General features: G+C 44.4%; 1 protein-coding gene across 1 annotated transcript in view; it reads right to left on the bottom strand.

The window, feature by feature from the left end:
* The window catches only part of SORCS1 (sortilin related VPS10 domain containing receptor 1), a 158,848-nt gene that overhangs the window by 46,581 nt on the left and 98,156 nt on the right, over positions 1–14,111 (bottom strand). Inside the window, exon 14 of the mRNA XM_055424696.2 lies at positions 6,250–6,436. Within this exon, the coding sequence (XP_055280671.2) occupies positions 6,250–6,436 (187 nt within the window). The remainder of the gene's footprint in view (positions 1–6,249; positions 6,437–14,111) is intronic.

The raw sequence follows: 14,111 nt of genomic DNA on the forward strand, positions 1-14,111 counted from the left end.
TAAAGTCTGTGTGTTCTCTTAATAACAGAGTTGAATCTTGTTCCTGAAACATGGTCGTCCCTTCACTCGGTAGTTTCTGAGTGCTACTGTGCGTCAGGCATTACTCTAGGTGCGGGGACACCTGGCCCTTGATGGTGCTTATGTATTATTGAGGGAGGCAGTGAAGGCAAGGAGCAGGGCTAGTGAGAGCATGCTACTTTTGATGGGTGGTCAGGCAAAGTCTCTCAGAAGCAATGACATTTGACCAGTCACCTGAATAACACATACGATAGCACCATGTATCTCCTTGGGAAGCTCCAGGGTAAGGGTAGGGCAAAGACCTTGAGAAGGAGGTAGCCTGTCAGGTGTGAGGATAGCAGGAAACAGAGGCAAGGAGCAGAAGCAAATGAGGTCTAACTGGCATTCAGGACTCTCAGCAGGTACTTTAGGTACTGTAGAATGTCCATGTGTGTTTGTATAACTTTCATCTTGCATATGCAGACATACACACACACGCACGCATACACACACACACACATCATCCATTCATACAGATGTGTGGAATTTAGCTCTCAGATAGGTAAGTCCTCTTGCTTTTTATCTGTTTAATATACCTGATTCCTGTTGCTTTAAAGCCGAGCTTTCAACTCTTATTTTTCTGCACAGAGGAATCTGCCCTAACGCAACCTTGGAAGTGAAACTCTAACCCCTGAAAGCCTCTGGCTGGCTAGCCACCCTTGGCTGAGAGTGAAACAAGCTGACGGATACCACTTCCCCGGACAGGTGCATGCAATACACAACATGGACAGCAGGTGGCGCTGTATTATTCCTTTTGAATCTTCTCAATGTGGCTGGGAGAACTGGGAAAACTGTGTAGGAATGTTTCCCTTGCCGTCTCTTGTTTGGTCTTCCTGTGCTACAGGGTGCAAGTGATTTGTGTGTGTGTGTGTGTGTGTGCACCCACGCGTGTGCACACATGCACACGTGCTGATCACTCTGACCTGCCTCTAGCATTTGTTCTGAAGACCTACATATCATATTGCTGTTTGTCTGAAATACTGGGCTTCCCTGGTGGCTCAGTGGTAAAGAATCTGCCTGCCAATGCAGGAGACACAGATCCGATCCCTGGGTTGGGAAGATCCCCTGCAGAAAGCAATGGCGACCCACTCCAGTATTCTTGCCTGGGTGATCTCAAGGACAGAGGAGCCTGGTGGGCTACAGTCTGCGGGACAAGAGTGGGACACAACTTAGCAACTAAACCAAACCTGAAACATTAAAAAAAAAAAAAAAAAAACTAATAGAAGAAACAAAAGAAATTCAAAGTATGAAGATAAGATCCTACAACAGAGTATCTCAAACTTCACTGGGCTTGAGGCTCATACTCAGCTGTTGAAGGCAGAGTATTTCACTTTAGGCAGCTGTCACTTTAGGCCCTGAAGAATGTCCATGTGTGTTCATATAACTTTCTTCTTGCATATATATACATACATACTTACACACGCACACACACACACATCATTTATTCATACAAATGTGCAGGATTTAGCTCTCAGATTGATGCCACACTTCCAGAAATTCTAGTCCAGTAGGTCTGGGAAGGGGATCAGGGCACTACATTTTTATCATTTGATTCCAGGGCAGGAGGCTCCTTAACCACATCATACAAAGCCTAGGTCTGACATTCTCTGGCCAATAAAATGACCGTGTGATAGCAACAAAGCTACAAAGGTTTTCAAGAAACTGATCACTTTACCCTAAGCTGAGGACAGAAAGATATCTGTAAAGGACATCTTGGTAATAGGGTAGTTGAGGAGATAGGTTCAGGAAATATTGGAAGCCCCCCCCTTCACCTTTTTTCCATCTCCTATTTTGCAAGTTTGCAAAAATCTTCAGTGATGTTTTTTTTTATGCAAGACTGGCTGACAGAGGGCAGCTTTCTGAACAGAAATCTGCATGTCCTCTAAATTCTCAGTCCCATGCAGCTGGAGGCAAACCTGGCTGCATCCCAGGTCTAATTAGTTTGCAAGCTAGCAGAGAACAGTGAATGCATTCCCCAAGGGATTCTCGGCTGGCAGGATACTGCAGATTACCCAGCTGCCCCCAGAGAGCCGCCCAGCCCTACGTTACAGCAGGAACATCATCTCCACTTGCTTCTGATGACCTTTGCAAACCAGGACTTGAGAACCTCTGATTGAGAATCAAAGCCTATTTCGGAACTGGAAGGAAGAGGCGGTGTGTGTATAAACAGGCTGTGTGGCTTTCAGGAAGAGCCCTGGGTACAGGGCAGGAGGAGTGGGTGAGAGGGGTGGAGGGCAGGCTAGGGGAGCTGAACTGAGCTTTTGCTCAGAACCCACTAAGTACTAATGTGCCTTCTGCATCATAATGGAAAATCAAACTTGGCCAGTTTACAGGGCACAGCATAAGATGCTTTATAGAACCTTCGGGAAATAAGACGTGCATTCCTTATGTGATGAAGGAGAAAAACTAGCTTCAAAGAAATGCAGTGACTTGGCCAGGAGTTCAGGCCAGCATCTCTACTTAACAAGTGCCAACTTGTGCAGTGCTTGCTTCTGTTTTTCCTACAAAGCCATATATCCCTTCTGTCACTATGGCACTAAAAACTGCCATGCTACCCTCCACATTTCAGATCTGGGAGGATGGAAGTCAATTATGATTTCATCATGATTTCCCCTTAGTATAAAATAGTGTCAGATCACAGTACCTCTCTAATCTTTGCTTTTACCATCTGAAAGAAAGGCCAAATGTTGCCCAAGATGGTAGATGTGTGAGGATAAACAAAGATGTTCATGCGTGAATGCTAAGTTGCTTTGCTGCTGCTGCTAAGTCACTTCAGTCGTGTCCGACTCTGTGCGACCCCATAGACGTCAGCCCACCAGGCTCCCCCATCCCTGGGATTCTCCAGGCAAGAACACTGCAGTGGGTTGCCATTTCCTTTGCAGTCCTATGGACTGTAGCTCGCCAGGCTCCTCCATGGAGTGCTCCAGGCAAGAATAGTGGAGTGGGTTGCCGTGCCCTCCTCCAGGGGAATCTTCCCGCACAGGGATCATACCCATGTCTCATGTCTCTTGCATTGCCAGGCAGGTTCTTTACCTCCAGCGCCACCTGGGAAGCCCTAAAAAATATTCATACATATGGTAAAACACAACAGGTCCTTTAGGAGAGAAGCCCTAGCAAAGTTGTTAGAACCTGCTGGCACTGCTCATGTTGTAGTTTTTAAATATATGTGAGAAAATGGAAACTTAAAACATAATCCTGCTTTCATACAGTCAGTGCAAAAGTTAATTTTTATCCCCAAGACCAGGCTTAGAAAGGGGTCCCCTGATATGAGTCCTGCTTATTCAATCACTTGACCCAAGATGAGTCTGATAAAATTAGAATCAGAACACAACACTTTCCATCACAGATCATCTGCTACTGAGGTTGAGGTCAAATTGCTCAAGCCATTCAATCAGCCTAATGAGACGAAAAGAAATTGCAAGTGAACAAAACAGCTCGTTTCTTTCAGAAATCTTGGCTCCCGCAACCCTTCATCTGGAGCAGAGGCAAACTTGCTCTTTTCCTTCCCAGGATTCAGTAAGCCCACGAGCGAGCGGGAGAGGGAGGTTTCCCTCGGGGGATATGACCGTATGTGGGTGATGGAGAGTCCACAGGGCAGATCGGGGCAGGGAGCTGTGGTTACTATGGAAGACCCTGAGAAACTGAGATGGTAAACTGCTGCTGAATTTTGAATCACTACTGACACATGCTTAGAGCTCAGGGATGTTTAATACATATATGAAATATGAATTATAATAACTGATTCTTCAGGAGAGTAGATCTCTAACAAAACCTTAAAGAATAAGCTGTGTGGAATGATAACTGCCAGGTAGGCAACCATCCTCAGCACACGCTGTTATTTGTGTGGCAATTTATTTTTGTGACTATTAACCAAGCTTTGTGATGTAGTTTTAAAATATTTTGGGCTTTCCTGGTGGCTCAGCTGGTGTAGAGCCTGCCTGCAATGCAGGAGACCTGGGTTGGGAAGATCCTCTGGAGAAGGGAACAATTACCCACTCCACTGTTCTTGCCTGGAGAATTCCATGGACTTTATAGTCCATGGGGTCGCAAAGAGTTGGATGTGACTGAGCGACTTTCACTTCACTTCACTTTTAAATATTTTAGGATTACTCCTAGCATATTATCACTTGTGCCCCCATAAATACTGAAATATAGAGAAGGATTGCCTCTCAGTAAGCAGCAACTCCAGGAAGACTGCCTAGGACAGCTCAGGAGTGGCAGTCAGCAGGAAGGGAGCTTGAACCTGTGCAGTTGAACAGCTGGAGAAATGCCCTGCCTCTAACCTTCATGTACAGATTCCTTTGGGATCATGTACAAAGACATGGAGGAAAATAAGGGCCGACGGCTTCCTCTGACCCCCAGCCTGCGCTGGCACCTATAATAACCTAGTGACCACGGGCTAGGATTCCAGAGGCAGGGAGGACTGAGTCTGAAGCCTGGCCCTACAGACAGTAGGTCTGCAACCTGAATGGGCAACTTAAGCTTTCTGAACTGCACAGTTCTTTGTAAGGTAGTGTTCCTAGGAGTGCCTACTTGATAGGGTTGTTCTGAAAAGAAAGGTCATACACAAAAAGAGTAGGTTTAGCACAAACTCTGGCACATAGTAAGAGCCTAACAAAGATTAGCTGAAAGGGGGAGGTGGTGTTGGCACAGGTGGCATCTTGCAGGACTCTGCTTAAACTCAAAGAAGGATGGGTGTGTTTCTTTAAAGCACTTTTGTCTTGAGTGTACAGGAGAAGAGGATCAAGAATGACTGATAGAGCAGGAAACCTCAGTACTGAACGATCTCTTGGGGACCTCTAAATAGTCCTGTCCTCCCACTGGACCACAGAACCTTAACAAAGGGAGTCTACTTGGTACCTTGTGAAGCCAGTTTGCTTCAGTGGGCAAGGGTCAAGTAAGAGGCATGGAATACCATCCAGCCTTAATACTCCTGACCTAGAACTTGGAATTTGAACAAGACCATTCATATAGAGGCTAACTTTTATTTGAAAGTAAACCATTTCTCCAGCAAACTAAGTAGGTCCCCTATGCATCTTTGGTTTTTCCAGTAGTCATGTATGGATGTGACAGTTGGACTATAAAGAAAGCTGAGTGCCGAAGAATTGATGGTTTTGAACTGTGGTGTCGGAGAAGACTCTTGAGAGTTCCTTGGACTGCAAGGAGATCCAACCAGTCCATCCTAAAGGAGATCAATCCTGAGTGTTCATTGGAAAGACTGATGTTGAAGCTGAAACTCCAATACTTTGGCCACCTGATGCGAAGAGCTGACTCATTCGAAAAGACCCTGATGCTAGGAAAGATTGAAGGCGGGAGGAGAAGGGGACAACACAGGATGAGATGGTTGGATGGCATCACTGACTCAATGGACATGAGTTTGGGTAAGCTCCAGGAGTTGGTGATGGACAGGGAGGCCCAGCGTGCTGCAGTCCATGGGGATGCAAAGAGTCAGACATGACTGAGCGACTGAACTGAACTGAACTGAACTGATGCTTCTTTGGGGACAACCATACACCCTAGCATAAGAGGCATTTATAGCAAACCTTTTTTACCAAACACAGCTTAAGAGTTACCTTTGTTTCATTAGGAACCCTCTGAATTCCTCAATGGGGAAAAAACTTTAACACTTTTTGAAAGTACTTCTTAATGCAGCTTCCTTTACATTGCTTACCCTCTTTTGCTCTATACCACTTTCTTAAGACCAAATCATCACAGAACAAATCTAGGAAATATACTTTTAAAAAAGGAAAACAAAAGTGTAACATGATAATTATTATTAGTGAGATAAAACAAGGAAAGAGAAGAATAAGCAGATGGGGAGAAATCCCATTACTTGTGATAATTTGGATTGTTCTCAAACATCTCTGACCCAAAAAAAACCTCACAAATCCATATTAAATCAACCAGCTCAGCAGGTTGTTCAGGCTCGGCACAGACAAGCAGTATCATCTCTAAGAAGCTTCTAAAAGAGGCAGAATCAGTGCAAGAGAACAGTCTGAAGCAAAGCGGAGTCCAGATCATTCAGTCACGCCCTGGTTTCTTCCTGCTTTCTCTGTACTTGGCTCTCTGAGTCTCCTTCCCTCACCGCTAAAGCAACTAAGGAGCTTCTTCTAGATGCCTGATTTTGGATTATATTTTTCAAAGGACACAATATGTAAGATATGTCATAAACCAACAACAGTAATAACATACAAGTTACATGTAAGTACAGGACGGCGCTGTCAGACCCCAGACTGTTGTCCACCTGCACGGTCACTCGGAAAATGCCCACATTGTGATAGACGTGTTTGATCCCATCTTCCATGGAGCTGAGGTTGACATAAGACACTGCGATGCCATCCCCGAAGTCCACCTGGATGAGTGTCCTCTGGACGTCACCCTGAAAGACAGCACCAGAGGAAGGAGGGTCAGTGCATGGCTGTTGCCTCTCCAGGGCTGAAGCTTATCAGAGCCCCAACTCAGGGACAAGGCAGCCTCAGCTCCGTCCTGCAGCTGGGAGCCTGTGTCTGTGTGACAGGATCCCTGTGTTATTCCCTGGGAGACAGAAGTTTACTAAGATGAGTACTCTCCAAACCTGAAAGGCACCAACTCCCCAAAGTTCTAAGGTTTGGAAAAGTGTTTGATTATCAGCTCCAATTTGATATTCATTTCCTCTGAAGGCTTTGTTTATAGTCTGATCATCCACATGGATAAAAGGTTTACATGCTGCTGCTGCTGCTGCTAAGCCGCTTCAGTCATGTCTGACTATGTGCGACCCCATAGACAGCAGCCCACCAGGCTCCCCTGTCCCTGGGATTCTCCAGGCAAGAACACTGGAGTGGGTTGCCATTTCCTTCTCCAATGCGTGAAAGTGAAGTCACTCAGTCATGTCTGACTCCTAGTGACCCCATGGATTGCAGCCTACCAGGCTCCTCTATCCATGGGATTTTCCAGGCAAGAGTACTGGAGTGGGGTGCCACTAGCTTCTCCAAAAGGTTTACATACACAGTTTTAAAAATTCAGCCTACCTGACACTGTCAAGGGTCACTTCCCGTGTGTTCAGGATCCCCAAATTTCTGTCTTTATTTCTGGTTCCCTAACTGTGTTGGAGAAAGGACAGGGGACATGTTGCCTTACACCTTATATGACTCTGGACTCAGCCCTATTATTATTGATATTTAAGATAATGATGGCTAATTCTTTTATACTTCAGTGTTTTCTACTATCAAAATGATCATACTTTATTCTTTATGGAATCTCAGTCTGGAGAAAAAAGCAGGCAATGTTTGTCTGCTTTACAGATGAGGAAGCTTAAGTGAAAGGTTTAACCATTTGTTCAAGGTTACTTCAGCTAGTTAGCTGCAGCAGTCTTGGGACTTGAACCCATCTCCTTGGACTTGCATTTCATTCACTATAGGTGGGCTAAGCACTGACAGCTCCTTTGGGCTCAAATCCTGTCATTTCATTAACCAGCCGGATGACTCATGTATGTCAAGCAGTCTCCTTTGGCCTCAGTTACCTAATCTGTGAAATGGGCATATTAGTGTCTTCCTGCTGCTGCTGCTGCTAAGTCACTTCAGTCGTGTCCAACTCTGTGTGACCCCATAGACGGCAGCCCACCAGGCTACCCCGTCCCTGGGATTCTCCAGGCAAGAACACTGGAGTGGGTTGCCATTTCCTTCTCCTATCTTACCTCAAAGAGTTATTAGAGAAGACATGTGAGTAATCAGTAGCCTGTACAATTTGATACCAAAATGAATGACTGTAAAAGCAATGCAGCTATGAAAGATTTGCTATATCCCTTTTAAAGCTTGACTGAAGTCATATGATTCTAAATTTCCCACAAGTAGGCAGGAGAAGATAAAGTCTGCTTTATAAAATCCCAGACCTGCTAAAAAAAAAAAAAATAGCTTGTGGAATTAGTTGAGATTCTTAAAGAACAAAGTTTCTTAGAAAAACTGAAAACAAGCAGCATCCCTCACAGATAACTCATCCTTTAACAAGTTGTGTGTGTGTGTGTGTGTGTGTGTGTGTGTGCGCGCGCGTGTGTCTGTATTGTTAGCTTTCTCCATTTGGGGCAGGGTGGGAGAAGAAAACAAAACACCTTTGAACTAGAAATGCATTTTCGATTAAGTAAGGTTCATACGGTATCATATTTTTTGAAAAGGGCAAGTTTAAAATGCTGACATTTAAAAGATTAATTCACAGGGAAAGGAAAAGCAGTTCAAATCCTAGGAATCTATGTGACCTACTCTTCTGATCTGTGCCCAGCCAAGCATTGTGTGAGGGTGTACACGGCAGCCAACCCTCTGTAAGGACATGGACACAAACTCTCCCCTAGGGTGGGAAAAAAGAAACTCCATTCAAAATTACAAAACAGATAACCACAAGCCCAGACATTGTACAATTACCTGAATTCCCTTCGCTAATAAATACAAATGTCAGCCACGCTTGCTGACTTGTCCTTCACTTGGACAACCAAATTGGACTGACCAGTTTCTCATTCTGCTTCTGGTCAGTTTCTGCCCGTGTTTTCTGGATTTTCAATAGAGCTGCTGCTAGCCAACCCTAGGTTGGGCATGGAGGAAGAACCCACATTAAAATCTACTACAACTGGGGGCGGGGGATACGTGTCTCAGGGAAATACCAGAAGTAGCTAGAGTTAACCAGATTATCTATGGAATGAAACCAGCAGTATGGTTTCTGAGAAAGAAAGAGGTTGAGAGACAGAGGGGAAAAGGAAGTTACAGGGTTCTTTCTGGAGATAAGAGTGGCCATAAGGTAGGGTTACAAACTGAAAGAAGACAGAAGGGAGATTTGTGTCTCTGCTGATTCCGCTTCAGTATCTGCGGAAAGAGAGTAACTACACACATGACTGGGGCAAGTACAGCTCTGGCTGTCTCAGATGGAGTCTACCTTGCCTTGGTCTCTCTGCCGGGTGTTCATCACTCTCCTGTGGACCTGGACTTAGACCTCTTGTCAGTTACTAGAAACTCCTCCCAAGTTCTGCCTGGATGTCTACTGTCTGACAGCCTGATAGCATTCCTGGTTCTCCACTGCTGCCAATGCTCCCTGTCTGGATCACAGGGGAATGGAGGGAGCTACACAGTGTTTGGGTTAGTGCACCAATAGGACTGCCATTAGAGCAGAGGGGCCAGGCTTTGAGAGTATAAGGTCAGGTACAAGGATGGAAGGTCCATCTAGTCAAGGCTATGGTTTTTCCATTAGTCATGTATGGATGTGAGAGTTGGACTATAAGAAAAGCTGATCGCCGAAGAATTGATGCTTTTGAACTGTGGTGCTGGAGAAGACTCTTGAGAGTCCCTTGGACTGCACGGAGATCCAACCAGTCCATCCTAAAGGAGATCATTCCTGGGTGTTCAATGAAAGGACTGATGTTGAAGCTGAAACTCTAATACTTTGGCCACCTGGTGCGAAGAGCTGACTCATTTGAAAAGACCCTGATGCTGGGAAAGATTGAGGGCAGGAGGAGAAGGGGATGACAGAGGATGAGATGGTTGAATGGCATCACCAACTCAATGGACATGAGTTTGGATAAACTCCGGGACTTGGTGATGGACTGGGAGGCCTGGTGTGCTGCAGTTCATGGAGTTGCAGAGTCGGACACGAATGAGCAACTAAACTGAACAGAACTGAACAAGGATGGAGATACAGATATATAGATATAAGTATATTCAGTTCAGTTCAGTTCAGTTCAGTCACTCAGTCATGTCCGACTCTTTGCGACCCCATGAATCACAGCACGCCAGGCCTCCCTGTCCATCACCAACTCCCGGAGTTCACTCAAACTCATGTCCATTGAGTCGGTGATGCCATCCAGCCATCTCATTCTCTGTCGTCCCCGTCTCCTCCCACCCCCAATTCTTCCTAGCATCAGACTCTTTTCCAGTGAGTCAGCTCGACGCATAAGGTGGCGAAAGTATTGGAGTTTCAGCTTTAGCATCAGTCCTTTCAGTATATTAGGTTACCACACATCTGAGAGCCCCTGTGTTTAAAGACATGGGATCCCCCAATCAAACGTGAAGTCCCCATGGCCTTTGATGGGGGTGGGTGCAGACCTCTTAGTACTCTGCAATATGTGCCAAGAGAATCCAGGGGCCAAGTCTGACAGGCGATTCACCCCTGTTGTTGCTGTTTTGCCCACGTGCATCAAGCACACTGGATTTTGTGCTTTCAGGGGCTCTCGGGTGCTTGGGAAACCTAACACAGCTGTAGCTGCATCACTTTGGGGCTTACTGTCATAGACCTCTCACTTTCTTGGGCTGCTATTACCATCTCAGGCAGGGATACCAATTCCTTTTAGAGGACAAGAAAGAGGGCAAATAAAAGAATGCCTAAGTCCTAGGTCACCATTTGATTAGCCATGTCTGCCTTGCTTTAATAGGCTTTCTGGTCATTCATTCATTCAGCCAGCTGACAGATACTTTTAGGTGTCTTTCTTGTGTCAGGCCCTAAATGGGGAAAATTATGCCAAGAAATTATAATCAGCCAAACAAAACAGATGTGGTCCCCACTTTCTTGAGCAAAGAGACTGCTAGTGAGACAAATAGACTTCAATAATTATGCAAATAAAAAGTTATTCTAGGGGATGATGTGAAAGAGAGATCCATGGTGCTGTAAACTTGTATAGTAAGCTTGTTCAGTAGGGAGAGGTGGAGAGTTGAAAATTTGACCCAAATGAGAACTTCAAGAAAGGCTACCCAGAAGGATGATATCTGAGCTGAGAAGGCCTGAAGAAAAGAAATTAACCAAACAAAGGACATGAGCAGGTGATATGGAGGTGAGGAGTCCAGGTAATGGGGGACAGAGGGAACTAGATGTGCAAGGGCCCTGTGGCAGAAGATGGTGGTACAGTTAAAGGAAGCGGATGATACAGACACAGTAGGAAAAAGTAAAATTAGACTGGATGGGAGACAATGATATTCCAGGACTTATGGGCCAAGTTTCTGACTTCAGTATTTCTATTAAGAGCAATGGGAAGAACTCAAAGTGATTGAAGTCAGAGTTTAAGGGAAGATGACAGGATAATATTTTTAATTCAAAAAGATCACTCTGGCTACAATATGGAGAATGCATTGGAAGGAGGCCCGAGTATTCCAGGAAGCCAATTAGGGGATAGTTCAAGGTAGATGATAGGCAGATTGATATATGAGTTGCAACAGGAAATTGCATTCACGTTCCTGCCAAAATTAATTCCCATAGTTTACTGGTTTTGAAATCAGAGAATCTCAGTCTTTGATAACAACACCTCTTATAGAAATTAAAAGAAAAAAAAATCTGATACCCAGTTCACATCCAAGCCCACCTCCTGGTTTGGGGCCTTTGGGGAGGATGTTTGGTTCCTGCTGTGGCCTGAGAAGGTCCCCAGCTAATGCTGGGCTGCACCGAAGGTTGAGGAACACTGGTTCAGACTGTTGAACATGAGGTTTTCTTGTGACTGAATTCATCTGAAGATGAATGTAGTACAGCACCAGCTGATGCCTTTCCTATCACACCTTGGCATAACAGTCAAAGTTTCCCAGTATGTTTTAGGAGTCTTAGTGCTAAGGGTGAGCTAACAGAGTCAGGAATGGAAGAACTGAACTCACGGTTAGCGACTGATGCACAGTCACAAAAGTTCCACAACACACTCAGTCAAGGCTAGTTCTCTGGGAAAACAGGTGGCTGGATAATATGAGGGCAGCTTGTATAAAGAGCTGAGATGTGTCCTTAAGGGCTGACTGCAGTCTCAGGACCTAACACAGATGATTCTTTTCCATTCAATAAATTTTGAAATTTTACAAAAGAAAAAAAAGCTTGAACACTGTACATTTCTAACTTGTTTGTTTGGCTGTTGGGACTCTGGGAGACAGCTAGGGCAGATGCTATTTCTATCTGTGACACCAGGAAACTCATGCATGGACAGGTTAAATGAGATGCCAGAAGTCCCACAGCTGGTGAGAGGCTCAAAACAGGCCTAAGATGACCTGTGGTTTAACTTATCTCTGCACAACAGTCCTTCAGGAGTTTCTTTAATTGGGATTTATTTGTGACGCCTTTCAGAGAGAGAGAGAGAGGTGATAACAAAGGCAAGCTTCACTTTCTTTTCTTGTCAGATTCTATTCCTCACATTGACCATTTCCCTCTCTGACAATATTTTTGCTTATAAGTGGAAAGATGGGTTGTCATGAACTCCATACACCACCCTTATGTCTTCCCTCTGATGAAGCAGCATCATGTTCAAGCTGTAAAGAAGATAGATAATGTGGAAAACAATAGGCATTCATAAACCACAATCACAAACTAACCAAACTGATCACATGGACGACAGCCTTGTCCAGCTCAATGAAATGCCATGTAGGGTCATCCAAGATGGATGGGTCACTGTGGAGAGTTCTGACAAAATGCAGTCCACTAGAGAAGGGAATAGCAAATCACTTCAGTATTCTTGCCTTAAGAACCCCAAGAATTGTATAAAAAGGAAAAAAGATAGGACACTGAAAGATGAACTTCCCAGGTCGGTAGATGCCCAATATGCTACTGCAGAAGAGTGGAGAAATAACTCTAGAAAGAATGAAGAGACAGAGCCAAAGCAAAAACAATGCCCACTTGTGGTGTGACTGGCGATGGAAGTAAAGTCCAATGCTATAAAGAACAATACTGCATAGAAACCTGGAATGTTAGGTCATGCTTCACAAGTCGCTCATTCATGTCCAACTCTTTGAAACCCCACGGACTATACAATCCATGGTATTTTCCAGGCCAGAATATTGGAGTGGGTAGCCTATCCCTTCTCCAGTGGATCTTCCCAACCCAGGGATTGAACCAGGCTCTCCTGCATCACAGACGGATTCTTTACCAACTGAGAGGGAAGCCCATGAATCAAGTGGTCAAACAGGTGATGGTAAGAGTAAACATCGACATTTTAGGAATCAGTGAACTAAAATGGACTGGAATGGGCGAATTCAGCTCAGATGACCATTATATCTACTGTGGGCAGGAGTCCCTTAGAAGAAATGGAGTAGCCCTCATAGCCAACAAACGAGTCTGAAATGCAGTACTTGGGTGCAGTCTCAAAAATGACAGAATGATCTGTTTGTTTCTAAGGTAAACCATTCAATATCACAGTAATCCAAGTCTATGCCCCATCTGATAATGTCAAAGAAGTTGAAGTTGAATGGTTCTATAGGACCTACAAGACCTTCTAGAATTAATACCAAAACAAGATGTCCTTTTCATCATAGGGGATTGGAATGCAAAAGTAGATAATTGAGAGATACCTAGAGTAACAGGCAAGTTTTCCTTTGAGAACAAAATGAAGCAGGGCAAAGGCTAACAGAGTTTTGCCAAGAGAATGCACTGGTCATAGCAAACACCCTCTTCCAACAACACAAGAGACAACTCGACACATGGGTGTCACCAAATGGTCAATACTAAAATCAGATTCATTACATTCTTTGCAGCTGAAGATGGAGAAGCTCTATACAGTCAGCAAAAACAAGACAGGGAGCTGACTGTGGTGCAGATCATGAACTCCTTATTGCCAAATTCAGATTTAAATTGAAGAAAGTATGGAAAACCACTAGATCATTCAAGTATGACCTAAATCAAATCCTTTATGATTATACAGTGGAAGTGACAAATAGATTCACAAGACTAGATCTGATAGACAGAGTACCTGAAAAACTATGGACAGAAGTTCATGACATTGTATAGGAGATGGTGATCAAAACCATCCCCAAGAAAAAGAAATGCAAAAAGACAAAATGGTTGTCTGAGGAGGCCTGACAAACAACTGAGAAAAGAAGAGATGCGAAAGGCAAAGGGGAAAAGGAAGGCTATATCCATCTGAATGCAGAGTTCCAAAGAATTGCAAGGAGAGATAAGAAAGCTCCCAAGTGATAGCTACAAAGAAAGAGAGGACAACAAAAGAATGGTGAAGACTAGAAAATTTGAGACACCAAGTCAACATTTCAAGCAAAGATGGACAAAATAAAGGACAGAAAACATATGGACCTTACAGAAGCAAAAGATATTAAGGAGAGGTGGCAAGAATACACAGAAGAACTTTATAC

Source organism: Moschus berezovskii, chromosome 12 (assembly GCF_049115385.1).
Source record: "Moschus berezovskii isolate FMDL1 chromosome 12, NW_MosBer_1.0, whole genome shotgun sequence".
NCBI classification, from domain to species: Eukaryota; Metazoa; Chordata; class Mammalia; order Artiodactyla; family Moschidae; genus Moschus; species Moschus berezovskii.